The sequence below is a fragment of the Ovis aries genome, chromosome 7 (assembly GCF_016772045.2).
Source record: "Ovis aries strain OAR_USU_Benz2616 breed Rambouillet chromosome 7, ARS-UI_Ramb_v3.0, whole genome shotgun sequence".
In the NCBI taxonomy this organism is placed as follows: Eukaryota; Metazoa; Chordata; class Mammalia; order Artiodactyla; family Bovidae; genus Ovis; species Ovis aries.
This window is the reverse complement of record NC_056060.1, coordinates 21,497,039-21,522,909: the sequence shown is the minus strand read 5'-3', so window position 1 is coordinate 21,522,909 and position 25,871 is coordinate 21,497,039. Positions and strand designations below refer to the sequence as shown.

At 44.1% G+C, this 25,871-nt stretch overlaps 1 protein-coding gene and 1 non-coding gene across 2 annotated transcripts in view; one reads left to right on the top strand and one right to left on the bottom strand.

Moving 5' to 3' along the window:
* The window catches only part of SLC7A8 (solute carrier family 7 member 8), a 52,653-nt gene extending 27,717 nt beyond the window's left edge, over positions 1–24,936 (bottom strand). Inside the window, exons 1-4 of the mRNA XM_004010333.6 lie at positions 24,639–24,936; positions 24,035–24,218; positions 9,485–9,689; positions 8,350–8,501 (exon numbers count right to left, since the gene is read on the bottom strand). Coding sequence (XP_004010382.2) covers positions 8,350–8,501; positions 9,485–9,689; positions 24,035–24,176 — 499 coding nt within the window. The 5' untranslated portion in view covers positions 24,177–24,218; positions 24,639–24,936. The remainder of the gene's footprint in view (positions 1–8,349; positions 8,502–9,484; positions 9,690–24,034; positions 24,219–24,638) is intronic.
* Positions 1,413–1,515, top strand: LOC114115912 (U6 spliceosomal RNA). Its single transcript, XR_003590021.1, has one exon. It is a non-coding gene; the product is annotated as a U6 spliceosomal RNA (small nuclear RNA).
* Positions 24,937–25,871: the final 935 nt, after the last annotated feature.

The window sequence follows — 25,871 nt, the reverse complement described above, 5'->3', positions numbered from 1 at the left end:
CTGTCTCAAATGTCATGCTCTTTTCTTCAGGCAAATGTGAATCTAATCATGTTACTCCTCTGCACAAAATCCTTCAGTGGTTCCTTGGATGTAGTCTGCTCTTCTCTGCACAATACCTAAGGTCCTTTAAGATCTGGGTCATGCACCTGAAAATCCGGCTCATCCTCTTCTGCCTTATCTCCTGTCTCTCCTAGGCTCTACCCATACAAAAGTCCTCTCTTTTCTCCAAGGATTCATTTGTTTCTCGACCCCAAGTCTTGACTATGTTCTTCCCTCTGCTCACTGTTCTATTGTGTGCCCACATGGAGACCGTCCGTTTACCCTCTTAGACTTAGCTCAACCCTGGCAGCCCTCTACCAACTTTGAAGCAGCTTTCTCTGTGTGGTACACACTTTTGTCATCATACTATATTGTAATTATTTGTAATTCCATCTTTTCACTAACCTTTAATATATTCCAAGATTCTGTATAAATAATGTCATTCAAGATAGGAGCTCAATATGATGATTAACTGATGGATTTGCAGTTTCTTTTTTTCTTGGAAATCCATGTGCACATGATTTGTTCCATCTGCCAAAAATCCAGTTAGGTGGGGTTTGTATTATTATACCCAATTCATGGCTGAAATTTTAGATTGGGACTATGAGGTTTCTGTGTCTGTTTGTCTATTTGTATATGTCTATATGGGGCTTCCCCAGTGGCTCAGTGGTAAAGAATCTACCTGCCATGCAGGAGATGGGGGTTCGATCCCTGGGTCAGGAAGATCACCTGGAGGAGGGTATGGCAACCCACTCCAGTATTCTTGCCTGGAGAATCTCATGGACAGAGGAACCTGGCAGGCTATAGTCCATAGCGTCTCAAAGATCAGATTATGACTGATGCAACTTAGCACACATGTATGTACATGTATCTATACACATATGTTATGGATATGTGGTATTTTCTACCTCCAACTGGTATTGCCAACATTAGTTTGTAAAAGAGCTCTATTTAACTGACTTAAAGAAAATCAGGTGCTTATTTAAGTTCTCAGAAATATAATAGAAACTAGCCCAAATGAATTTCAGCTTCATGTGACCTGAGAAAATACTCAGTATTAAAGCCAGTTTATGTTTGTCAGTTTAATTAATACAGACATGTCTTTAGAGTTATCAAAATTAAGAATAATCTTTCGTTGTACCTAAGTTACTAAAGATCAAAGATGATCATGTTACAAAATTGGTCAGCAAGAAAAATAATTTGAGATGATGACTGACTTTGTCTAATGTCTCATCAAGTTTTTATGAGTAATTCAAACAGTAATTGTTGGAAACAGCAAAATTAAATAAATGTAAATAGGACAAGAGTTTTTAAAGAAACTCTTCAATGATCGTTATGTTTTATGGTATGCCTACTTAAAAACAGCTTCTCTAGTGCTTGCTTTGGCAGCACATATACTAAAACTGGAATAATACAGAGAAAATTAGCATGGCCCAGGTGCTAGGGTGACAAAAAAAAAAGTTTCTCCAAATCTTTTAGTAATTTAAAACTTCGGAGTTTTGCTAAGTTAAATGATGGGGCTTCATTGAATGTCTTTATCACTTCCAAGTAAGATAAAATACTGAAACATTAACTGCTAAACAAGTCTAAATCTTCTGTCTTATTACAGAAAAACTAAAGAGGTTTATATTTATTAAAAACATGTCTTGTACCACATTGAAAAAAAGCATTATATTATGAGGAAATGTATGTTTTTAGAAATTATGGTATGCATTCATAAGTTTGCCAGTCCGAAAACAAAACAAAACAAAACACTGTTATAACAGTTTACAATTGCTTAACAAAGATGAAACGGTTATCTTTTTTTTTCTCCCTCTCTGATGTCTCCAGTATGTGGAAAGTCAATGAGTATTCTTATTTTCATGGCAATATAGCTAATTGTATAAATTCAATAAGAATCTGTTCTCCCTATAACATTATACAATTAGAAACATTGGTTACTTTACCAGGGCTTTGACTGGATTGTCAGATTTGAGAGAGACAGGCATAGAATTAGATATGACCAGACAGCTTTAAAGAATTAAGATTGACTTCCTGAAGCCATAAAGCTCTTTGGAAAGACAAGCTGGTATGGTGACTTCAGGGTTCCCATCAGCTTTACCTGGTGAGTAAGAAAGATTCCTTCTTGGCAGGTGCAAGAGCCTCAGGATAATTTTAGGAACCCCAAAGAGAGAAAAATTCACCCAAATTCATAGGTATTACAGGTGAATGAGAGTTGGACTGTGAAGAAAGCTGGGTGCCGAAGAATTGATTGACGCTTTTGAACTGTGGTGTTGGAGAAGACTCTTGAGAGTCCCTTGGACTGCAAGGAGATCCAACCAGTCCATTCTAAAGGAGATCAGCCCTGGGATTTCTTTGGAGGAAATGATGCTGAAGCTGAAACTCCAGTACTTTGGCCACCTCACACAAAGAGTTGACTCATTGGAAAAGACTCTGATGCTGGGAGGGATTGGGGGCAGGAGGAGAAGGGGACGACAGAGGATGAGATGGCTGGATGGCATCACAGACTCGATGGACGTGAGTCTGAGTGAACTCCGGGAGTTGGTGATGGACAGGGAGGCCTGGCGTGCTGCGATTCATGGGGTCGCAAAGAGTCGGACACGACTGAGCGACTGAACTGAACTGAACTGATGTCATGTTCAGTGTGGCTTCCTGGTCCTGAGAGGCAATTAGAAGTTCAATCTGGTGATTCCTTATGAAAAAGTTCCAGCAAAGCATGTTTTTAAAAGCCTGGACTTACGTAAATAATCACAGGCAAAGTTTAATAAAACTAAATTTATTTTACAAACAAGTTAGTCTTCATTTGGCTATCTTTGGTAAAGATGAAGGTGATTTTAGAGAGAGAAAAAAAACGTATGTTCAATAGAAACTATAATACATACTTATGGATATTAGAATCTAATTCTGTTAATCACTTTTGAGGTTTTGTTTTTCTACCTGTAAACTGGACTAGATCCTGAATTCTTCTAGTTTCCTCAAATATTTGGCTACAACTCCCCAAGTAAGGTTTTCAATTTTTCTGTCATTTCTGACTTGAAATCACTGAGAACTAAAGCTGTCGTTTTCTTGAAGATAATGAACTGGGACTGAACAGCCTGATATACACTTAAGAGAGCTCACATTTAGATAGTCTTTGTATCTGTTGCTTTGCAAGTCATTCAGGAAGTTTACCTGAATACCAGATGACATCACCAGAGACACTTCAACCTGCAAAAGATGCTTAGAGCCTAACCTCTAGAAGTCTCAGCTGGTGACTCTCAGGATTCAGACACTGGGTTTATAATTTGCTCCAGCCATCAATCTCTTTTCTTCTTTGTCTCCATAGAAATGCCTCTTATTAAATACCTGGTTGCTTATACTCTGTAGGCCTAACTTTCAGTGCCCACCTATATCGCTGCCTCCTGACATTAGTAACTGAACTGACCTATTGTTAGGATTAAGAGATTGGTTCAATGAGATATAAAGCAGTCTATCAACTCTGGACTGTGAAAATTTTAGAGAAAGTTTCAAAGGCAAGACTGTAGGGGACACCAGGATATGCCACCCTAAAATGTCTCTGGCATGCAGATTAGTTCAAGCTGCAAAGTGATCAAGGCCAACAAGACCCAGGAAGAAATTCTGCCCTTCCCTGCAAATGCTTAAAAACAATTTAGATAGAGGACTGTTCCTGGAACAGGATCCTGTAAAATATAGGCTCAGTGAGGGGGAAATTAGAGATTAGAGTCCACTTTCTGTTCCATTGTCTCCATAACCCCCAGCAAACGTTTACTTTTCATTTTCATGTCAATTACCTTCCTCCCTTAGAAGTCCTAAACTTCTGTACCAACATTCTCTTTTGTCTTTAGCTGAAGATGGTATTTAAGGTGAGGGTTTTGGCCATTTGGGCGTATACTCAATTTTTCTGTGTCTCTTCTAAGTATACATGTTAGTAAACTTTCGTTTGATTTTTTTTCTTTTTAATCTGTCTCATGTCAATTTGGGCTTCAGAGAAGGCGATGGCACCCCACTCCAGTACTCTTGCCTGGAAAATCCCATGGATGGAGGAGCCTGGTAGGCTGTAGTCCATGAGGTCGCAAAGAGTCGGATACGACTGAGAGACTTCCCTTTCACTTTTCACTTTCATGCATTGGAGAAGGAAATGGCAACCCACTCCAGTGTTCTTGCCTGGAGAATCCCAGGGACGGGGGAGCCTGATTTTTCTGTCAGTAATGACAGAAAAATTGAAAACCTTACTTGGGGAGTTGTAGCCAAATATTTGAGGAAACTAGAAGAATTCAGGATCTAGCCCAGTTTACAGGTAGAAAAACAAAACCTCAAAAGTGATTAACAGAATTAGAGTCGGACACGACTGAAGTGACTTAGCAGCAGCAGCAGCAGCAGGTGACACTAGTGGTAAAGAACCCGCCTGCTCATGCAGGAGATGTAAGAGACATGGGTTTGGTCCCTGGCTCAGGAAGATCCTCTGGAAGAGGGCATGGCAATCCACTCCAGTATTCTTGCTTGAAGAATCCCATGGACAGAGGAGCCTGGAGGGCTACAGTCCTTGGAGTAGCAAAGAGTCGGACACGACCGAAGCAAATTAGCATGCAGTACGCATGTCAATTTAATTCTTAGACTAGCCAGAAGAACCTGGAAGGGTAGAGGAAAATTTCTTCCTTCCCAACACTCCTAAGGCTGATGAGACACTCATAACCTTTGGGGAACAGAGAAGGGCAAGAAGGCAACCCTGTCCAGTTAACAGAGGTGATGTGTATAGTGCATGGGGATAAGACGTTTTGGGCTGGAGAATATGAAACCTCAAAGGAAAACGAACTGAGAATAAGGGATTTAGAAGTTAGGAAGGACTGTTGAGTCTTCTCATGTCAAGGGATTAATTTGCAAGAGATTTTCAAAACAACACACACAAGTATCTATCAAAACGTCTGGAAACTTTCTGAAGAGGAATCGCAAAGCAATTCAGAGTTAAAAGTAATACCTACAGTGAAAAGGCCTTAACCTTTCAAATCACTCAAGAAAGAAGGATGAGAAATCTGAAGCCCTGGAAAACTAGCTTCTTAGGAATCACAGTAGACAGACAGAAAACAAGATAAGAAGTTTTTTGGTTTTTTTTTTTTTGTTTTTTTGCTTGTGAAATGCATGCAAGGTACACTTTTCTCCTCAGGGGGAAAAAGGAGAAGGAGCTTCTTTTGTACAAGGCCATTCAGGAAGAGGGGGACTTGAATGAGAAGAAAAGATTCCAATTCAGATGCTGCATGTAACCCCAGCCCCCAAAGAGAGGAAGGTCAGGAGTTGCCTGAGTGAAAGGTGGCCCAGTCCCCAAGAGAGAGGGGACAAACAAATCTTGAAGGAAAAACCACAGTTAGGGAGGCGGATGTACAAATGGGGTACCTTAGAACACATTCCTTCTGTGTCACTGGGACCACTTTGTTTATAACTAGGGACTCAGGTAGTAGCCACCGAATGTGGCTAAACGAAGAAAAACACAAGCTGCAGAAGTAACCTGTCAAAATGTATGTCTGTACACTCACATGTGAGTGCTGAGAGATGCATTTTACCTAGAATTATAAGGATACCTGTCCACTGTTACCAGGGCTTTTGGGCAGAGGAGAGGGGTAAAGACAAGAGGAGGCTTTCCTGGTCAACTGTCTTTACATACTGACTCTTTTACTTAGAGAATATGGCCATTTACTTATAAAATAAGAAACAAAGAAAAGAGGGAAGGAAGGAAGGCAAGAGAGAAAAATAACCAAGGAAATCACAAAAGGAAGGTACCAAAACCAAGTTTTAATCCCTCCCATTCCCCTAACTCCCTCCTCCCACTGATATGCTTGCTCTGGAGAAGGGAGAAAGGCTTTTCATTTAATTAAAATATAAAAGATTTTCTTTTTTTACTGCCTGGTGGCTAGGGATATTCTGCTGACTTAGCAGTGAATAATCAGCTTTGACCTAAATAATGGAGTAACTCAAAGTGGCAGTTGCAGTTGCATAAGCTTGAGCCAAATCTGCAGTTTCTTCTCTCTCCCTCTCCTCCCCCCATCACTCCCTCCAGGCTCTGAGCACGCAAGCCAGTTACAGCAGAGTCTTTCCACCTTTCCACCTCTGGTCATTCCTTCCATCATTTCTCACCCTATCTTTTCCAAAACTCTAGAGTGCCTTTGTGCAAGGAGTCACCCACCTAGCCTTAGTGCATTTGGGGAATGCAAAGAAAGCAGTGGGGTCTGCCTGCCTGAGGAACTCTGCTCTGCGGCCCAGGTTCTCTCTGAGGGAACAGACTGAACAGTCTCAGGGTTCTTGACTTCTAGATGAAGGGTAAGGGTGGCCTCTAGTCTGAGACACTTAAGCAGTATCAGCAGGAAAAAGGAAGCCATGTCTGTGTGTACAAGACGCTGACACAGCAGTGGCCAGCACTCTGTGATCCCCCTCCCACCCCCACTAACCTGTCTGATGGCAGAAACAGCCACTGTTCCCACATTCCCACACCAGCTTCCCCCTCCTCTTACCTCCCGCAGCTCCAGATCCAGCCAGCAAGCAAGGACCAAATGACTATGCTTGTGACTACCCTCAGTGACTAAACAGGACCACCAGGTGCCCCACACTGTGGGAAGAACACTCTTGTCTCAGGCAGTCCTTGTCACAGCAACCTACAGCACACGTGTGATTGCACCCCCATCTCACAGGAGGCAGCTGGTGACCTGGTCGAGCACTGGCTGCAGTTAGAAAGTGGTGTGGAGATGCAGGCTCAGGCGGCGTGGTTTTGGATCCCACATCCCTCTGCCTCCAAACTCACAAGCACAAGGAATATGCTCCGAACAAGTATGCTGACTTCACAATAACAGTCGCCTAGATGTGGAGTCTATTCCAGGGCTGAACACCACTGCCAAAGTGGGCACACCCGCCAAGAAGATCACCACTCAGGTCCCACCCCAGCCCCAGGGTGGTGAGTGACCCCCTCCTTCCCCTTCCCACCAGCAGGCCAGAAGGAAGTGTCAAGCCCTGGGAAAGAGTGTGACCAGGGTGGTCAATGCCCTGAGCTAAGTGATGTGTGCTGGAAGGTGTGGGGAGGCAGGGACAAAGCTGATTCTAGAAAAGGAACCTCTGAGATAGTCCAAATATTTACTTTAGAAATCAGGTATTTTTGGTTAAAAGATATAATATATCCCAATCCATTGAGATCCCTGATGATCAGAGATTAAGTGCTGAGACTTCTAGAAATACAGATTGCCAAGCTTCTCTATAAAACCTCTCTAAGAAACTTCCCTGGTGGTCCAGTGGTTAAGACTCTGCATTTCCAGTGGAGGGGTCATGGGTTCAATCGCTGGTTGGGAAAGTTCTGCATACTGCATAGCACAGCAGAAAAAAAAAGCCTCTCTAACCTACTGCAGCTCATAGCGACCTTTTCCCTTTCTCAGATTTTTTGCTGCAATTGAATTCCAATCATGGAATCTGCCTATGACTTTTCTACCTAGTCAGAAAATTCATGAAAGGTGGAGACCATAGATGTGGCATTTGTTTTCTCCCAACTCACACCTTTACACTCTCCTCACAGAGAGGTTTAAGATGTGAGCTGGCAGGTGGAGGCAGAGGTGGAGAGGCCAGAAAAGTCTTCCCACGAGCAGCAGGGGGCCTCCAGCATGGTGTGTGTGCTGGAAAGAGAAGGAACGATCTTGGCTAATTCACTTGCCTGGCTCCACTTCCTTTCCTGCTCAAGGAAAATGTAACACTAGCCCAGCTTACCTTATGGATTTGTTGTGAGGCTTGGATCAGATAACACATATGAAAGTGCTTCATATATAAGTAAACCCTGCCAGTGAATATTACAGTTCTTCTGAACAGCTACTTAAGTTTCTTCTTTTTTTAAAAACCAAATAATTGTATATGGAGGGCTTCCCAGGTGGTGCCAGTGGTGAAGAACCCACCTGCCAATGCAGGAGACATAAGAAACATGGGCTTGACCCTTGGGTCGGGAAGATCCCCTGGAGGAGGGCATGGCCATCCACTCCAGTATTCTTGCCTGGAGAGTCTGATGGACAGAGGAGCCTGGTGGGGCTTGTAAAAAGTTGGACACGACTGAAGCAACTTAGCATAACACAATTATGTGTGGAATCCATTTGCCTACAGCAGGCATGTTGGACATTGAAAAGTAACAAGGCATAAAAATAAAAGGAGCAGAGGAAAATAAATAAATATATAAATAAAAGGAGGAGAGGAAAAAAAATTACTAATTAAAAGGAGAGGAAAGAAAGAGGGAGAGAATGGAGAACCAGATCATGAGGAAGACACTGTCCTGAGCGAGGCCCAGATGGTACTTACATAAGCAGAGGGCAGCGAGGAGGCGAAGGCCAGACTCTGGGGGGAAGCAGGTGGGGAAAAGCGGCTGAAGCACGTAGTTGGAAAAGGTGAGGGCGATGACAGCCTGGTTGGTGGGGTAGATCACCAGCACCGCGATCCACAGCCTCAGGAACCTGCGGGGGAACCAGATGGAACTTGAGCCAAGATAGGAATTAAGACCCCCGGCCCCACCACCAGGCATGGCAGGGATTCAGAAGCCATCAGGGGAAGTCTGGGCAAGTCATCGAGCAGTGTTGAGAGAGGCAGGTGGGCTAAAGGGATGCATTTCCTTGTTGTTTTCTGGGATGCTGAGGAGCCCAGCCCCCGCCTGAACAAGACACCTAGCTCTCTGTACCGACAGTAAATTGGTTTAACAATGAAGCACTATTTCAACTAGTTCCAACCCACGTCTTAGTTCCTTCCCTCCTCCTGCCATTGTTTCATCATCTCTTCTCTACCACTCTGGCCCCCAGAAGCCACTGGTGGAAAAGAAAATCCGCAACCCCAGAATCTTCACAGTCAGGGCACGCTAACGGTGTGGCCAGTTAAATGCATGTTAAGGGGGTGCACTGAGTGGAGTTTGAAGGAGAAGTGTCCTCCATACCCTTGGGCTCCTTGGTTAGAATTGAGCTCTTCAGTATCTGGGCTGTGGGGGCTGAGAAAACCAGGGACACCACTCACTTATTTTTCAGGATAAAAGGGCTTTGTTTTTGTGATGTGCTTTCCCTGGGCATCTCCAATCAGAGGTGTCATTTAGTTCTACTTGTTCTCACTCATAGAATCTTGCTCTCTAAGGTCAATAGAGATTAAGGGGATTCCCTGATGGTTCAGTGGTTAGGACTCCACACTTTCACTGCCAAGGGCACAGGTTCGATCCCTGGTCTGGGAACTGAGATCCCACAAGCCACAAGGTGCAGCAAAACAGGACAAACAAAAACCCTAAACAGAGATTAAAACTATAGCCTGGTTCCTCTGCCACTGTGAGGGGGATCAAGGGAACACAGGCTGACCTGGCAACTGTGATGTGGAGGAACCCCAAGCTCGCACCCTCCTCAGCACACTGGACAGCCCTGGCCTTGGCTTCCCAGACCACTTAGTCCCCCCACTATTCTCTTACCCAGCCAGGCCTCCAAAGATGTCCTTGACATAGGAGTAGTCACCTCCAGATTTGGGGATGGTGACCCCGAGCTCAGCATAGCACAGGGCTCCCACAGCTGTGATAACGCCTGTCACGATCCAGATGATGAGAGCCAGGCCCACAGAGCCGGCATTCTCTAGCACACCTTTGGGCGAGACAAAGATTCCAGAGCCGATGATGTTCCCTGTGAAAGGCATTGAGAGTAGTGGTGAGACAATGGAGTCAGACCCCAGCATGGCGGAGGCTCTCTCACCTTTGATCTCAGACCCCAGCACGGCGGAGGCGCTCTCACCTTTGATCTGAGGCAAAATGCCTTTGGGATGCACAAATCCCCTCCGGGCAGACATATCTAGCAATAACTCTCCTTAGCAGGGGAAAGAGCGCCAGACAATGGACACGGCGGTCAGGAACTGGTCGGGTATTCTACATGCGTCACGTAAGCGTCAGGACAAGCCGATGGAGTCAGATACCATTTCTCCCATTTTACAGAGGAAAGTGAATTGCCTAAGTCTACACAGTAATAAATGGTAGTGCAACTTGAACTTCCAGGGCGCTCCGACTGGGCCAGGCATAGTCTAACCAGGGTGGCGACAAATGCCTCACTTAAGGCTGGCTGGAAAAGGAAGAGCTGTGAAATGGGCAGTTAGACAGCTTTAAAAATGAGCTGAAGGGTAATATCTTTGGACAGACTGTGGTTATACCCTGTGTCTGGGGGTTTCCAAGACCCACGAGTACGGACAGCACTCCTGGAGGCTGGCCTCTACCCCAGACACAATAGCCCCACCCTTGGTGAGGAGCATGAAACCCTAAAAATACAGCTCTTGTAGTTTAGAAGTGGTTTGTTGGGACGCAATATGTGCAAAGCTATATATTCTTCCAAAGGTCATTCCCCTCCATTGTTTCACGTGCTTCTCACAACAATTTCACAGAATTCAGGAGGAGAAAGGGCAGATGTTTCTATTTCACAAACCAAGAGACTAAGACACAGCGGGGTTAAGTGGCTTTCTCCAAATTCCACAGCTACTGATGGGTAAAATTGGATCTAGAAGTCAGTCTCCTGATGCTTAATCCAAGGGTTCTTTCCACTAATCCACATCGGTTCTGTGTATAAGGGGCTGGTCTGCTCCCGGCAGGTGAGGCTGGCCCCAGGGACTGAATGTTGGCTGCTGCGATGTGTGTGTGGGCAGGGGAGGAACAGGAGTGTGGGGGCAGCTCCTGGGACGTTTCTTTCTAAGCTCTCCTTTGTCCATATCTTAAGATTCCAGGGGTCAGGGTCCAAGGGTCGGGTGCTTCGAAATCTCCCTTTCCCTCTTCGTGCCCCACCCAGCTGCACCAATGAGGGCCTGAGGGAAGAAGTCGACACTAAATGGATCCAAGTCAAAATGCAGAGCTGGAGTACTGGAGGCCAGTTGGATTTGACTGTTCTGAATTCCTACTATCTCTCTTTAGTGGTCTGGAACCAGTTCTGGACTGATCGAGATGCAGACTATGGGATTTTATGCTCAAATTTTAAAAACTGACTTTTAGATCTCAATCACAGCTCAGCCTCAATCCAGTCCTGAAAGCTTTCACTTCTAAACCAAAATTCAATTTTTAATTCCAGACTGTGCATCCAGGTTATTTTAGTCAAAGAGGAAGAGAATATTCCCATCCTGAAAGCAGTAATATTTCATTCTTTTGGGATGTAGAATATGCTGCCCCTTCTCAAACTGAAGAACTGCTCCTTGAGATGAGTAACGAGACAGGGGAGGGGCCAGGAGGAGCCTAGGAGCAGCTACAAGCCGAGAGACTGAAATACCAAACTGGAGAGCCTAGGGCCACAGCTAGATTGAAATGCAAAGATGGCACATTTCTGACTCAAACAGGCCTCTTTTCTCCTAGTGTTAAGCCATCCCAACAGAACAGGGCTACGTAGAGAAATGAAGCTAAAAGAAAAAACAATCCCTCATGTTTAAATTTGTGCTCTAAACATCAGGCCAAGAGATAGAGAAAAATGAAATCCTGGGTGCCCCCAGTTCTTAAAGGCTTTTCCTTTTTTTTTTTTAAGTTTGAGGCTTGGAATGAGAAGCTACCTCTCAACCCCCTTCTCAACTCATCTCCCATGTGTGCTGTGCATGAATGCTGGGTCAGCAGAGACTAAAGGGCCTCCTGGTAGCATCCTAGGACGGTCAGCGTCAAATGACCCTTCACCTGCCACAGTGAACGTGAGATGGGGTTGCTGATAGTGCTGAAAAGTAACAGTAAACTCCTTGCCTGGCAGGAATTTATCAGAAGAGTCATCTGTAGGGCGTTTTAAAGCCAGCCAAGAAGAGAGCAATAGAAGGTTATAAAACTACCTCAAGGGCTTGGAAAAATAATCAGTATGGGAGAAAAACAGGGTCTGACTTTGGTTTTTAAGATGCCGAAAGGGGTCGTGGGGCGACAGCCAGGAATTTCTCAGGACCAGTAAAAGGCTGTGGATGTTACTGAAAAGATCTCATTTTCTCAGTAATCAAGAGTGTTCAAGTTTTACTTCAGAGGTCTTAGAAAATACCCCAGTGGAGATGAGTGAGCACTTCAGTTCTCCTGCTTTTGCTCTGACATTTCCAGAGCACGTGCCCCACCCCGTCATCCCAGGTGGAAGGTGGGCGGTCCAAGACAAACAGCCCTTTTTGGGGGTCTGACCACTTCCTGTCTCCGCTGGTTCCTGGATACTGTGTCCTTCCATGGAGCTGCTATAGCAGATGGTAAGGCTTGGCACTGGGACAAGAGTTCTCCCTATCAACCATCTTGATTTTCACCAAATTAAAATGACAGAGATAAAAGTGGGGGGAAAAAATAGAGACTATCTTGGCTGTCCAGTGGTTAAGACTCCATGCTTCCACAGCAGGGGGTATGGGTTTGATCCCTGGTTGCTGCTAAGTCACGACAGTCGTGTCCGACTCTGTGTGACCCCATAGACGGCAGCCCACCAGGCTCCCATCCCTGGGATTCTCCAGGCAAGAATATCGGAGTGGGTTGCCATTTCCTTCTCCAGTGAGTGAAAGTGAATAGTGAAAGTGAAGCCGCTCAGTTGTGTCTGACTCTTCGCGACCCCATGGACTGCAGCCTACCAGGCTCCTCCGTTCATGGGATTTCCCAGGCAAGAGTACTGGAGTGGGCTGCCAGTGCCTCCTCCGTGATCCCTGGTTGGGGAACTAAAATCCCTAATGTCTCACAGCGTGGCCAAAAAATTTGGGGGGGCTTCCCTGGTGGCTCAGTGGTAAAACAATACACTTGCCAATGAAGGAGACGTGGGTTTGATCTCTGGTCCAGGAAGATCCCACACGCCTCTAAGCCCGTGCTCCAGAGCCCGGGAGCTGCAACTACTGAGTCCACATGCCAGAACTATTGAAGCCCACGTGCCCTAGAGCCCGTGCCTCACCAGAGAAAAGCCCATGCGGCAACGAAGACCCAGCACAGTGAAAAGTATAATTTAAAAAAATAAAAAGTGAAAAAAAAATTGAATTATGTTAACCAAAACTGAGAACCGGGGGATGGGAAGGAGAGGAACGTCTCACCCTGATTCTAGGAAGCCACTGCCTAGAAAATCAGAATCAGATGTCTCCTCTTCCTTAGCAGCCTCTGGAACGGCTACAGGAAGAGGAATGTCACTTAGAGCACAGCTATGTACTGGAGCCGAAAGAATACTGACACTGCATTTACTTAAAAGTCATGTCTTTTACATACAATCTTTAGTGTAATTTTTTGATTAGTATATATCTCCACTAGACTGTAAGCTCCATGAGAGCAGAAACTGTATTGTTTACTTGTGAAATGTCACAAAGTATTAATAAACACTCTATAAGTATTTATCAAATAAATAATGTTTGATGTCAATCTACAACTTACCTCCACGGAGCAGTTTAATACACCTGTTTATCTGGAACCTCAAAAATCTGTGAAATATGTCAAGTGTGTATTGTAGGCAAATGAGTAAAGCAACCCACTTATTCCACTGCTGAGAGCAGACTGGCTAGTATTACCATCTCTACTTTGTAGGGAAAGAAACTAGGGCAACCATTATTCTCATTTTTCCAAATGGAGAAGGAGGTATTATTTTCCCTGTTTTACAGATGAAGAAACTAAGATGCAGAGAGGTGGTTATTTGCCTAAATCACAGGGTAAATTAGCAGTCACCGTCATAGCCTCAAGCTTTTCCCTGAAAATTGTCGGTTTTACATGCTCCACCCTATAGATCATGAGAAAGGTTCACAGAAGTTGCTTGTTAAAAAACTGGAACACAGATCCGATTCTTTCCTTCTATTGCAATACCAGCTTCAGCGATGAGTTACAAAAGATTCGTGCCCATTACCTTACTTGATTCTCACAATTACTTTCTTGGGTGCACAGGTCAGGCACTCTCATCCCTATTTACCTTTGTGAAGACTGAGGCTCAGAGAGGCGAAGAGCCATGATCAAAGTCACATACTGCATTAGGTAGCAAGGCCTGGATGAGAGGCCATGTTCTTGGACTCCTGGCCCAGAGGTTCCTCCTACTCCGAGCTGCCTCTCCCTGAGAAATTACGCAACACATACCTTAACTTTTACAGTGTCCAAGTGCAGGGCTTTTACACTGTCCAAGAGAGGCTTTTCTGGATGGCTTTGAAAAAGGAGAACTGGGGAAGGGCTTTTTTGCCTTTGACTATGAACCTTTCTTGATAAGAGGTTGGAAGAAAGTTGATTACAGCAGGAATTTTTTTTCTCCATTGTTTTACTCTTAGACTCATCATCTACAAAGCCACTCAAGAATAAGATGCCCAGCTGTCTGGGAGAGCCAAGGTACTGGAGATTGGTTGGGGTTTCTCTTTCATCGACCCCAATTAGGGAAATAACCATCTTATCACATAGATCTTCTCAAGTAAAAAATGGGCTCTAGGATGCCTGGACAATGAAATCCAGCTTGGCTTGTTCTGTCAAAGAAAAGCCAAGTGAACCACTCCATTAAGAAGGGGCCAAGTGTATCAGTGGGCAAGTCATCACTAGAAAAACTGCTGAAATTGAGAAAATCCACACTGGCCACGAACAATCGCTGACTTCCACCTGCGGGCCAATACCCATGTGATTCCTATTAAGGCCTTACTCACTTCCAGGCCTGTCCACGCTAGAATGCTGCAGCCATTACAGAATGTCCTAGGGCATGGAATTACAGATTTCTACTGCTCAACAGACCCTCAGATCTGAAAGGCTTTGGCCTTTCCTACTGACTCATGCTAGTCTTGGAATCTAGCCAGGGCTTCTCCTGGACCTTGGAGGTTCTGTCCATTTCCGTGATGTCCAGACAAAGCCAGGGTGAACCTTCTTTGTACTTCTCACACAAAATGGTTGGAAGGGTCTCAGGATTTTCAGGATTGCGAGAACAGCATGGAAGTGGGGTCGGCACATTGAGGCCAGGCTTTGATCCTCACAGCAGGCCTGAAAGCTCACCATGCCTCTCATCCTGTCTCCACTTTCCATCAGGACTGTACAAACAGCCACTTCAGGGTGACGGCAGGTCAGGGCTCCAAAACACGCCCTGTGGGGTTGCTGTCTCTTGTGGAACAGAGATGTGGAAGGAGCTTTAGGACTCTGCTGGTTTAGATTCCTTGCTGAAGCATGAAATGGATGCTAGACTTAAGAGTCAGAGGAGCCACTGAGCCATTGCGTTGCCACTCACAAGCTGAGTGGCCTGAACTGTTCTTAGTGTCCCTACACCTGCTGAATAAGAATACTTGCTCCTGCCTTGCCTACCTCACAAGGTTGTGGTAGGGATCAAAGGCGAACATACATGCATGGAAACACTTTACAATCTGCTTAATGATCACAAATATAAGGAGTTGCTAGGATTTGCAATAGTAGGGGTAGAGACAGTCTCTGATGCTGTTGCTGCTGCTGCTAAGTTGCTTCAGTCATGTCTGACTCTGTGCGACCCCATAGACGGCAGCCCACCAGGCTCCCCCGTCCCTGGGATTCTCTAGGCAAGAATACTGGAGTGGGTTGCCATTTCCTTCTCCAATGCATGAAAGTGAAAAGTCAAAGTGAAGTTGCTCAGTTGTGTCCGGAGACAGTCTCTAGAAGGTAACAATAATGGTCTCGTCTTGGAAGTTTGGCTCTGAAATAGCACTGCAGGGCCAGGGCCATGAAGAACATTCTCTGAGCATCTGTTTACTTGTCTAGGTATAATTCTTAGATGCTTCAGGTGGGCGGCCAACAGGTAATTGCATCTCAAAAAGTATTTATTGAGCACCCACTCTGTACATTCTTGCTTTAAAACGTAATTGGGAAGCACTAGTTACACACATGGATTTTTAATATAATAGATGGAGCCAACCACCACCCACCAGTGACTGAAAGACAGGCATCCTGGCCTGAGGGGCTAAGTCTGCTGAACCCTCAAAAATGCCCATTAAGGATTCACAGCAGGTGTCCAGCGTCTCCCTGTCGGATTGGGAAACCAGGCACCAATAGTGAGAGGCTTTGTCTACCTCAGTGGTTCTCATCCAGGGACAATTTTTCACCATCTCCCCACCTTCAAGGGACAACTGACAGTGTCTGGAGACATTTTTGATTGTCACAGCTGGTGAGGGGGTGCTACTGGCATCTAATGGATAGAGGCCAGTGATACTGCATGGGACAGCCCCTCAAAACAACAAAATATCTGGCCCAAAATGTAATAGTGCTGAGGCTGAGGGAAGCCTCAATGTTAATTTCTAAAGTCTTTTTCAAATTTGAACTTAGATGAGATTTAGCATGCTTTGTGTTTTGCTTTTTTTTTTTTTGCTAAGTGTAAAAATGTATTGTTTATGGAAATAACTCATTTTTAAGCTAAGGCTTTTTTTTCATATGCAACACTAAATTTACCACCTTAACCATTTTTAAGTGTACAGTTCAGTAAGTTCAGTTTGTTAAGCATATTCAGGGTGGTCCAGTGATTAAGACTCTGTTTCCACTGCAGAGGGCACACGCTCGATCCCTAGCTGGAGAGCTAACACCCCACAGGCGGCTAAGAGAAAGCATATTCACACTGTTGGGAGACAGATCTCTGATGGACGGTTTGGCTTAGATTGGCTGCTATTATTCAAAAAATACTTTCTATGCATTTACTCATGCCAGGCTGAATACATGCGGATATGAAAATGAGAAAGACTCAGTCCCTGTCTTCAGCAAATTGTGGGGAGAAGTGATGACATGGTGCACGTGGACTCAGAACTGACACCACCAGGGAGAGGAGAAGTTGCATGAAAGCAATCGTAATACATGACAAGATATTAGGGATGGACAACGTCATTTGTGGGGGCTGCTCAGAAAAAGCTTCCTAGAAGAGGGGAAGCACAAGAAGCTGATGAGTAAGTAGACTCGAGTCAACAGAGAAAAGGAAAAACACTGTCTACTTGATAAACAGGTCAGACTTGGGCTGAATCGGCCAGTTCTTCCCATCACCCGATCAATCTAATCTGTTTTTGAACCAAAATGAATGAGTGTGGGGGTGGCGGGGGGATAAGGGAAGTGGGGGTGGTAGAGGATGAGCTTAGGAGAGAAAGAAACTAGTATTTATTGAATATAAACTGCTGGATACTTGCCAGTTTAATATTTCACAAAAAATTTCTATTTTATTGCCAATGAACTTGTTCCAGGTTACAAAGCTTGTAAATAGGAAAGCAGTTTACAAACCCAAGACTATCTCCAAAGCCCTTCCTTTTCTGATATCAAAAATGGTTCCTCCCTGTCCAAAACATGATACAAATCATGGGAAAATTCATCATATGCTTTCTACTCCCAGCATCAGGACCCAATTAGCAAATGTCTCCTTATCCCTAGACAGCCTGACCTGCCTGTATCAGCTGCTGATTAAACACGCTATGCAGAATTGTACTCTAAAGAGGCTGCTAAAGCATTTACGAATCTCACAGACGTACAGGCACCTTGAAACTCTATACATAGTGAGAAAAGTACACTAACAATTCTGCAGCAACAAAACACTCCCTGGGTGTTCACAATCGGCCTTCACAATATGCTGCTCAGTGTGAGGTTGCCCAGAACATCTCAAGGCACATTATGAAACCCTCTCCCCAGGAGTGACGTCACTGGTAATGCTGAAGATATAACCGCAGGGAGCCAACCAATGTGAAGAGTTGTGACCGTGACAATGGATGAGGGATGAGATGTGACTGATTAAGCTTTTCAGCTCAGACTTCATTCATTCTATAAATATAACAGCTTAAAATAGACTTGAGGCACAATTTGGCTTCTTAGAAATAAAATTCACCAGTGCTTAGCACAAAGCCTAGCATATAATGCTGAATGAGTATTTGTTAAATGTTAAAATATAAGATGATCAGAATCCTGTGACCAGTAGCCCCCATACCTGTGCCAGGGAGCAGCCTGCATTTTGTCATTTACAGATTTCCAGGGAGAAGAGCCCAGGGGGCCTCCTTTGCAGACATGTTCTGGGAGGGGAACAAGGCGTGGTCTTTCTTGCTCTGCACTCTCTCAGCTGGGAGTTAAAAATTAGAAGGGATGAACTCCTTTTGGTTGTTTCAGGTAGTTCAGGATATATTCTCGGGGTTATTTGCTCATTCCTGCTTTTTTGATACCCTCTCACCTGGAGAATCCCAGGGACGGGAGAGCCTGGTGGGCTGCTATCTATGGGGTGGCACAGAGTCGGACACAACTGAAACGACTTAGCAGCAGCAGCATCTCCAAACAATAATAACCAAACAAGGACTTCCCTGGTGGCCCAGCGTTTAAGAATCCGCCTGCCAAAGCAGGAGACACAGGTTCAACCCCTGGTCTGGGAAGATTCCACATACAACTAAGTGCATACACCACAGCTACTAAAACCCTCATGTTCTAGAGCCCATGTTCTGCAACAAGAGAAGCCGCTGCAATGGGAAGCTCTCACTCACTGCAACTGGAGAAAGTCAGCAGGCAGCAATGAAGACCTAGTTCGGCCAAAAATAAACAAATAAACAAAAAAAAAGTAACAAAAAAAACCAAGAGCAACAACAAACATTCCTAAGGCTTTCTTGGTAGGCAACTCTGCTGCTGGATTAACCCTCAGAGGAAAGCAGAAAACCCCTGGTATCTGGGCAACTTGAAAGTCTCACCCTGTATGCCCATACCGCCATGCCACTTCAATAAGCCAATTTAATTCAGAAAAAGTGGTATGTGTATGTGGTGCTGGCCTCTCTGAGAAGGTCATCTGATCTGGGTACAGGGTGTTTTTGTTGTTGTTTTTGCTTTTCTAAATAGAATGGGTTGTTTGATTCTGTTTCTTTGGACATCTTTTTTACCTGCTGGGTTTCTATTTTCTTTCTCCTACCCTAAGTGTCTCCTGCTAGTCATTTATTCTGCATTAACTCCGCTCTTTGAGAGACCATATTGTAGCCCTGCCAGCAGCCCTGCCTCAACTGATTACTCCTTGAGTTCCCTGCCTGGTTCCTGGAGGTAGGAAGCCACAGGATCTCTGGTTCCAGCCACCCTGTGGGGCATTTTGATTAAGCCCAGTGGCTTCAGATTTCAATGACTTGAGTGGGAATCCTGGCTCTGCTACCGCCAGTTATTTATTCATTCAATTCCACCCTTTCCATAACAGTACTTATTTCATGGGCTTAGATGAGAATACTCATAAAGCACTCATCTGGTATGTGGTAGTGCTCAGTAAATGGTAGCTACTTATTATTATTACACCACTAATTATAACCTCTCTCTGTTTACCAAGATGTGTTTGTTTTGAAAAGTATCCTACTTGGCTTCTGTCTCAAAGTTTTCTTTGAGAACAATGAGAGTTTTAAACATGTTTTCATCCTGAATGAACCAAATCCTAATCCCTCTCATGTTGAAAAAAAAAAAACCTGAAGTACAAATTTGAGAAGAATTTTCACACTCCAGCCCTCTGGTTAATATCCAATAGACATTTGGGGGATTAGAAAGCTAATACATTAAATCAGAGACTAAAATGTAAAATCTTCTAAAATGGTGTAAAAATACATGGGTCTGAAAATCTTTTGGACCTAAAATATTTCCAAATCCATCCAGTGCCATTTCAGTATGGTTATACCTATAGCATGCTTCTTTGTTGACAAACGGCCTTTAAAAAAAGTTTTCCCCCAACTTTTCCAGTATCAGATACCCATGTCCTTTCCCAACTCCAATGTCAGGGCCATGGTCCTGCATGGCCCACTCCCCCTACCACACAAGACACACCAGCCTCCCTCCTTCCTCTCTTGGTTACCGATTAGAAACAGGGAATGGCTAAGAGCTTTGAGTCTGGAGTCAGAAGATCTCAGTAGTCAGTCCTCCAGGATCTGTGACTCCATTTCCCCATGTTTAAAACAGAGTTATAATATCTATTTCCACAGAATTGTGGTCAGGATTAAATAAGGTAATATATAGAGAGAGTTTGTGTAAAGCTCTGGTTTGTCCAGTAGAGAATGCCAGTCCAGAGAGGAAGAGTGAGCATGTGGGAGAGTCAATGGAAGTGTGGTCTGTGCTGACCACATCCTGCAGCAGTGCAGCCAGCACACCTCAGGCTCCAACCCCCCCCACCAAAGTCTTCCTGCAGCTGTACTGGTACTTCGTCTACTCTCAACTGATTGCTCAGATCTTGTTTACATTGGGACACTTCCTTGCAGGGAACACAACACTGAATGCTTCGTCTATAAAAACAAATAAGGACCTCTGCACAGGATCTGAAGGCAAACGTCTCTTTCAGGGCATGACAACTGAGAGTACAGAATAATGCTTGTGAGTTTGATTTAGGATTTAGACAAGCTGTAGGTCTGAATCTTTAATACTTTTAAGCTCTATGACCCTGACCAACTTTCTTGTCTCTCTGAGCCTATACTTCCTTATGTGGAGGAAGGGCTAAGAAGTGCCTACTACATGGGATTATTGTGAGGGATAAATAAGACAATGTAGGACTTCCCTGGTGGTCGAGTGGCTAAAACTTCATGCTCCCAATGCAGGGGCGCAGGTTCGATTCCTGTCCAGGGAACTAGATTCCACGTGCTGCAACTAAGACCTGGTGCAGCCAGATAAATAAATACTTAAAAAAAAGAATGTATGTTTGGCAGTTGGACAAGTGTCTGGCACATAATAAATTTTTAATAATAACAGTAGCTTTGATAGCATTAATTAATGAATTTTGTGGCTCCTTCATACTCTCTTTCGACTTCAAGGGGGACTCCACATTCAAGGAGAAATCTAAGTTCACCTATTACCAACAGGTTTCTTTGGCCAAATATGTGGCGAGCAATAGTCTGGTTAAATTAGGGCAAGGGTGAAGTTAAAAAATTAAAACTGGACAACCTCATTTCCAAGTTGATGAAACTATTCCTAGCTTAAAAGATTTTCAAGTTAGGTTCCCAACAGCCATTCAAATAAACACTTTATTACTATTGTCTTCACATTTGTGTCAATTAAAGTCAACAATCATTTGAGTAACTATTTCAAGTCAGGGACTCTGCTAAGCACTAAAGATTCAGAGATATACACGACACATTTTTTTTGCTCAAGGAAATAACAGTTTAGCTGTTGTCCTTCTACCTACCAAATCTCCCAGAATTATCTTCTCTATTCCATGTTTCTCCATGTCCTTCAAGAGGCTTCTTAATCTAGTTCTCAGCAAGAACTTCTCGTTCTTTGTGCTTCTCACCATTCCCCTAACTTTTTCCTCCTTAAGTAACTCAACTGTATCATAAATTTTCAATGTTCTTTGTCTAATGCATATAAAACATCTCTCTGATCAGATTATAGATAATTCTAGAGCATGCATCTTCTATTGGTTCATTTTATATTTCTGTAACACCGACCATCTTGTTATTCCTATTTTATTTTAAAACTGTTATTTCTTTCTTTATGGCTGGACTGGGTCTTTGTTGCTATGAATGGGCATACTCTAGCTGTGGCGAGTGGAAGCCACTCTTCCACGTGATGCACGGGCTTCTCATTGCCGTGGTTTCTTGTTGCAGAGCACAGACTCTAGGAGCTTAGGCTTCAGGAGTTGTGGCGCACAGGCTTAACTGCCCTGAGGTATATGGTATATCTTCTCAAACCGGGGATCAAACCCATAACCCCCGCATTGGCAGACGGATTCTTAAAACCTCGGGACCACCAGGGGAGTCCTTAGTATTCCTATTTTAAATCATCGATGCTGATTGTGAATGAAACTTTTACAACATTTTATGAAACATAAGTTAACTTATCCCTAAGTTAACTGGATATGAGATCAATTTAGGGCAGTTGCTCTTTTTTTCCATACCTTGTGATCTGATTCACTTAGGAAATTTCCTTTCTCTTTATACCTTTGAACTCTTTCTTCCACAGTGTTGACACTGAATGCTAGAGCACTGAATTTCATGTGCAGAATGCCATTTCTATTTTTGCATCTGGTCTTGAAAAAACCTGAATCACTGTCATCTACTCGGAAACCCCTCTAGAGGACAGGGCAGCTACTCAGCACATCTGTAAATCAACAGCCACACGGCAGGGGAAGTGGAAAGGATTTTGCCCCCACAACACCCTAAAGGGGAAATGTGTGTCTCAGCTTAACTGAAGATACAATCATGACTATTAACTCTACAAGGATTCTACTTTGGAATAATACCCTGATTTCTCTGAAATCATGTATTTGGGGCCTCTTTTCACGATAGAATACCAGAGTTATTATTCTTCCTGCTACAATACCAATAGGAGCACTGGGACTATTCTTACACTGAAGTGCTATCCATGAGGTTGCGGACAAATCATAGTAGCATTCACCCAACTAAAAGCCATAGCTCTTACACCTAGACACTCCCATTTCTTCACAGTCTTAGAAAAATACTAAAGAAAGAGACAAAAACAAGCTCATTATATAGGAAAATATCCTCAACCCTTGAATACCTGCATATATATAGGGGTGGGTGAGGCAGGAAGGGAGGTCTGATTGTGGTCCTGTGCATGTGGGTATAAATATCTGTGTATGAATCAGAATCTTCCCAAAGGAAGGAAAATACTTAATCCTCTCAGTCAAGCTGTGAAAGAGGTAACAGCTCTGGGCTATTTATAGACCTTAAATTGGCATGTGCTGTACATATTGAGTACTTTGCTGATCTCATTTTTTAGAGCAGTTGCAATAAAGGTGAGATAGAGAAAAGGTAATGAGAGATTAAAATCTTGACTATAATATTTTAACATAACATTACTTTACTTGTAACTGTAGATGCCTGGAAACCTACCAGAGTCAAAGAATTAGATAGAGCAGCATTCCACTTTGAAAGCTGAGTGGAGATAACACTGAAGCCTGGGTGCAGAGGTGAAGAGGATTATCTGAATACTGTACTGATATTATTTGATTTCAAGGGTGTTCTCCAATGTCAGCATTGCTTAGTTGCCAAAATGCTTCTGTGCTACCATGAGGACCATAGGGTTATCCAGAGAAACTGGTCTGTGGGCATCAGGAGCAAGCCTTCAAAAGTAAGTCTGCACAGAAACCGATCTGGCCTGACTGTCCTGTACCCCTTTCTCTGGGGAAAAGGTAAGGCCCTCTCCCAAAGACAGTAGAAGAAACTCTCACCTTCTGGAGTAAAAGCAGTACTGAACCATTGGGCATCCATCTACAGGGGCTCTCTGGAAAGAGGACTGTGTGTTGTCCAGAGACAGGGCCATATTTAGGACCCCTGCCTGGTAGAGTGCAGTTACAGGGTTGGAGTGGCCTGCACTGGCACTCTCGGGGACACTCAGCCTCCCCAGTTTCAAAACCTTCAGCCAGACTCACCATTCTAATTACTCCCCTTTCCCTTCAGACCTTCACAGGGTCTTCCATGAGGTAAGAGACATAGATGTTACACAGCTCCACTAAGCAATGAGAGAAGCTGCCAACTACACAATTACAGAAAGGTACAATCTGTCACTTCTTTTCTTCCATAATTTATTTCCTCACCCATGAAATGGGAATAACAGCCCTGTCACATCTACTTCACAAGAGAAAGTGCTGGATAAGATGGGAAAGCTAGAGAAAGGCAAGGCATCCTTATACTGCTGTTTTGGCTATTTTTATTACACACCCCCTAGACCCATAGTCTCATATAAAGTAAAACCAAATAGCTCCTAAATATGTCTCAAAAGCCAATCCACAGCCTGTTAAGGAGATGGCTGCAGAAAAGCCTGTTAAAAATCTAGGTTCCCCAGTCCTACCTTAAATCACTGGAATCAACCTTCCAGTGCAGAGTCCAGAGACCTATATTTTCAACAAGCTTACAGGCAACACTGACCATCAGCCAGGAGTGTGTCCCTTAAGTGCTCCATTCCCCAAACACTGGACAGAACTGACTGGTTTGGGAGAAGAGATGTATGATATACAACACTTCCTATACCTCTCAAACTTAATCCGTTCGTGCAGGCGAAAGCACAGGTGAATGACAACCCTTTTCTAAGGGAGCAGGACACAGAAACAGTGTTTTGCGGGGCTGGGGGACTGAGGGATTAAGGTTCTACTAGAGGACCTCCAGACAGGGAGGAATGGTCGGTGGGAAAAGGAATTGGACTCACCTACAATGATAGCACAAGCACTGACCAATCCAATCTCTTTCTTCAGGGCCACTCCGCCCCCTCCAGAATCCGCCTCCTGCGACTCGCTCCCACCTGGGTGGTTCTTTTCAGTGTTGTTCCGGTGCCTGGCTCCTTTTTCCATGTTTCTCAATAGGATTTCAACCTCCGAAAGGGATCTCTCTTTCTAAATGCATATGGGTGTAAATATATTTAGAGAGAGAGCCTTTCAAATGGAAACGTCCTTTTCCATCTCAAGGACCACTCCTACCCTCTTAAATAAATAAATAAATAAATAAAAGACCCAGGCAGATAAAAGCGAAAGATGAAAATATTCCTATTCCGTCTTGACACTTTCTTGTCACACGTGCTTACAAACAAGGAAAGTGTTGTTAAAATGGGGGCAAGGGGGAGAGACACAGACATTTAAATGTAAAAATAGAACTGCCCCAGCTACTCCGGCTGGAATTCTCCTGAAAGGGATGTATCCTTCAGAAACCAGGACCGTTTTGCGCTGTGTACCAGGCAGTGGCTTATTTCAGAGCTTCAAAGAGGTAGTCTGGATTTCCCTCAGCTATCCCCCTAAGAAAACAGAGATTGTCTTTACCTCCCTTTAGCCTTTTATGAGGATAAAAGTAGTTTTCATTAACTGAAAGGAAAAAAGGCAATCCTCCGGTACTTTCTTCTCTTTCAGCGGACCTGACCGATTTGCTCCGGGTCCTGTTTCCACCTGGCGTGGGTTCCTTCCCCCTCGCGTCTCCTGCCTTCCGCTTTCTCCAGAGGTCCTCTTCGGTCTCGCTCGTTTTCTTGTCCTTGTTTTCCTCCTTCCGATCTCCGTCAGTCCTCAGGGCACAGCCCGCGCCATCCCTCGTGGTTCCAGGAGAGTGCCTCTAGCACAAACGAACGTGCTTCCCTTTTAGCGAGGGGTTTTAAGTGCTGGGCTAGCTCCGCCTCCCACCTCCAGCGTTGCTCTCCATCCTCCGTCTCCTCCCTCCTGTTCAATGTAAATAGCAGCACACAGTCCCCAAAGATCACCGACAAGATGGATGAAAAGATTTCTCTTTAGTCGATCTTCTCCCTTGTCTCCATCTTTCTCTTTGTAAGTAGTGGAAGTAAAATCCTCCCAGGTCGACTGTTCAGGAGAGTACAGGAGCTGGTATAGCATTACAGGTCATTCAGCAGACGTGGGCTTCATAAATAAGGGACCGGTTGTGCAGACTCTTCAATGCCATCAGAAATACAGTGGCGAATGTATTAAAATATTTATGTCTGGAAGATTTGAAGGAGAGAAGGCAGTAGGAACGTTATCTTCGAGTATCTGAAAATAGGAGGAAATCGGGGGTGGGAAAGGGGAATGGAAAGAATTAAGACTAGTGGAAAAGAGGTTCATTTAGTATAATTGTGAGCAGCCTTGAAGAGTACAGTGGAAACAGAAGTACCCGGAAGAAATGGTGGCCTTAGTGATCACATCTCTTACTAATATTTAGTGTTAGATGAAACAGGGAAAAAAAAAAAAAAAGACCTCAACCCTGGTCCCAGGAAAAAAATGACACAAAATCTGGTGGAATGGGCCTTTTATAGCTTCTAATATTATGTTTTGCATAATGAAATTATTAGAAGGGCAGACCAGAGAGGAGGTGGGGAGTTATTATCAGCACCTCTCTGATCATGAAGCAGATTGTTGATGTTAAGAGACGACTTACTTCCATATTGATATTGTATCTAGTTTTCTGTGAAGAATTCTACCCAGAAACTCCTGCCTGAGGTGAGAGCAATGATGTCTATTTATAATTGCAAAGTACTCTGAAAAAACAGCAGAAAGCAATATAGCAGACAAAAG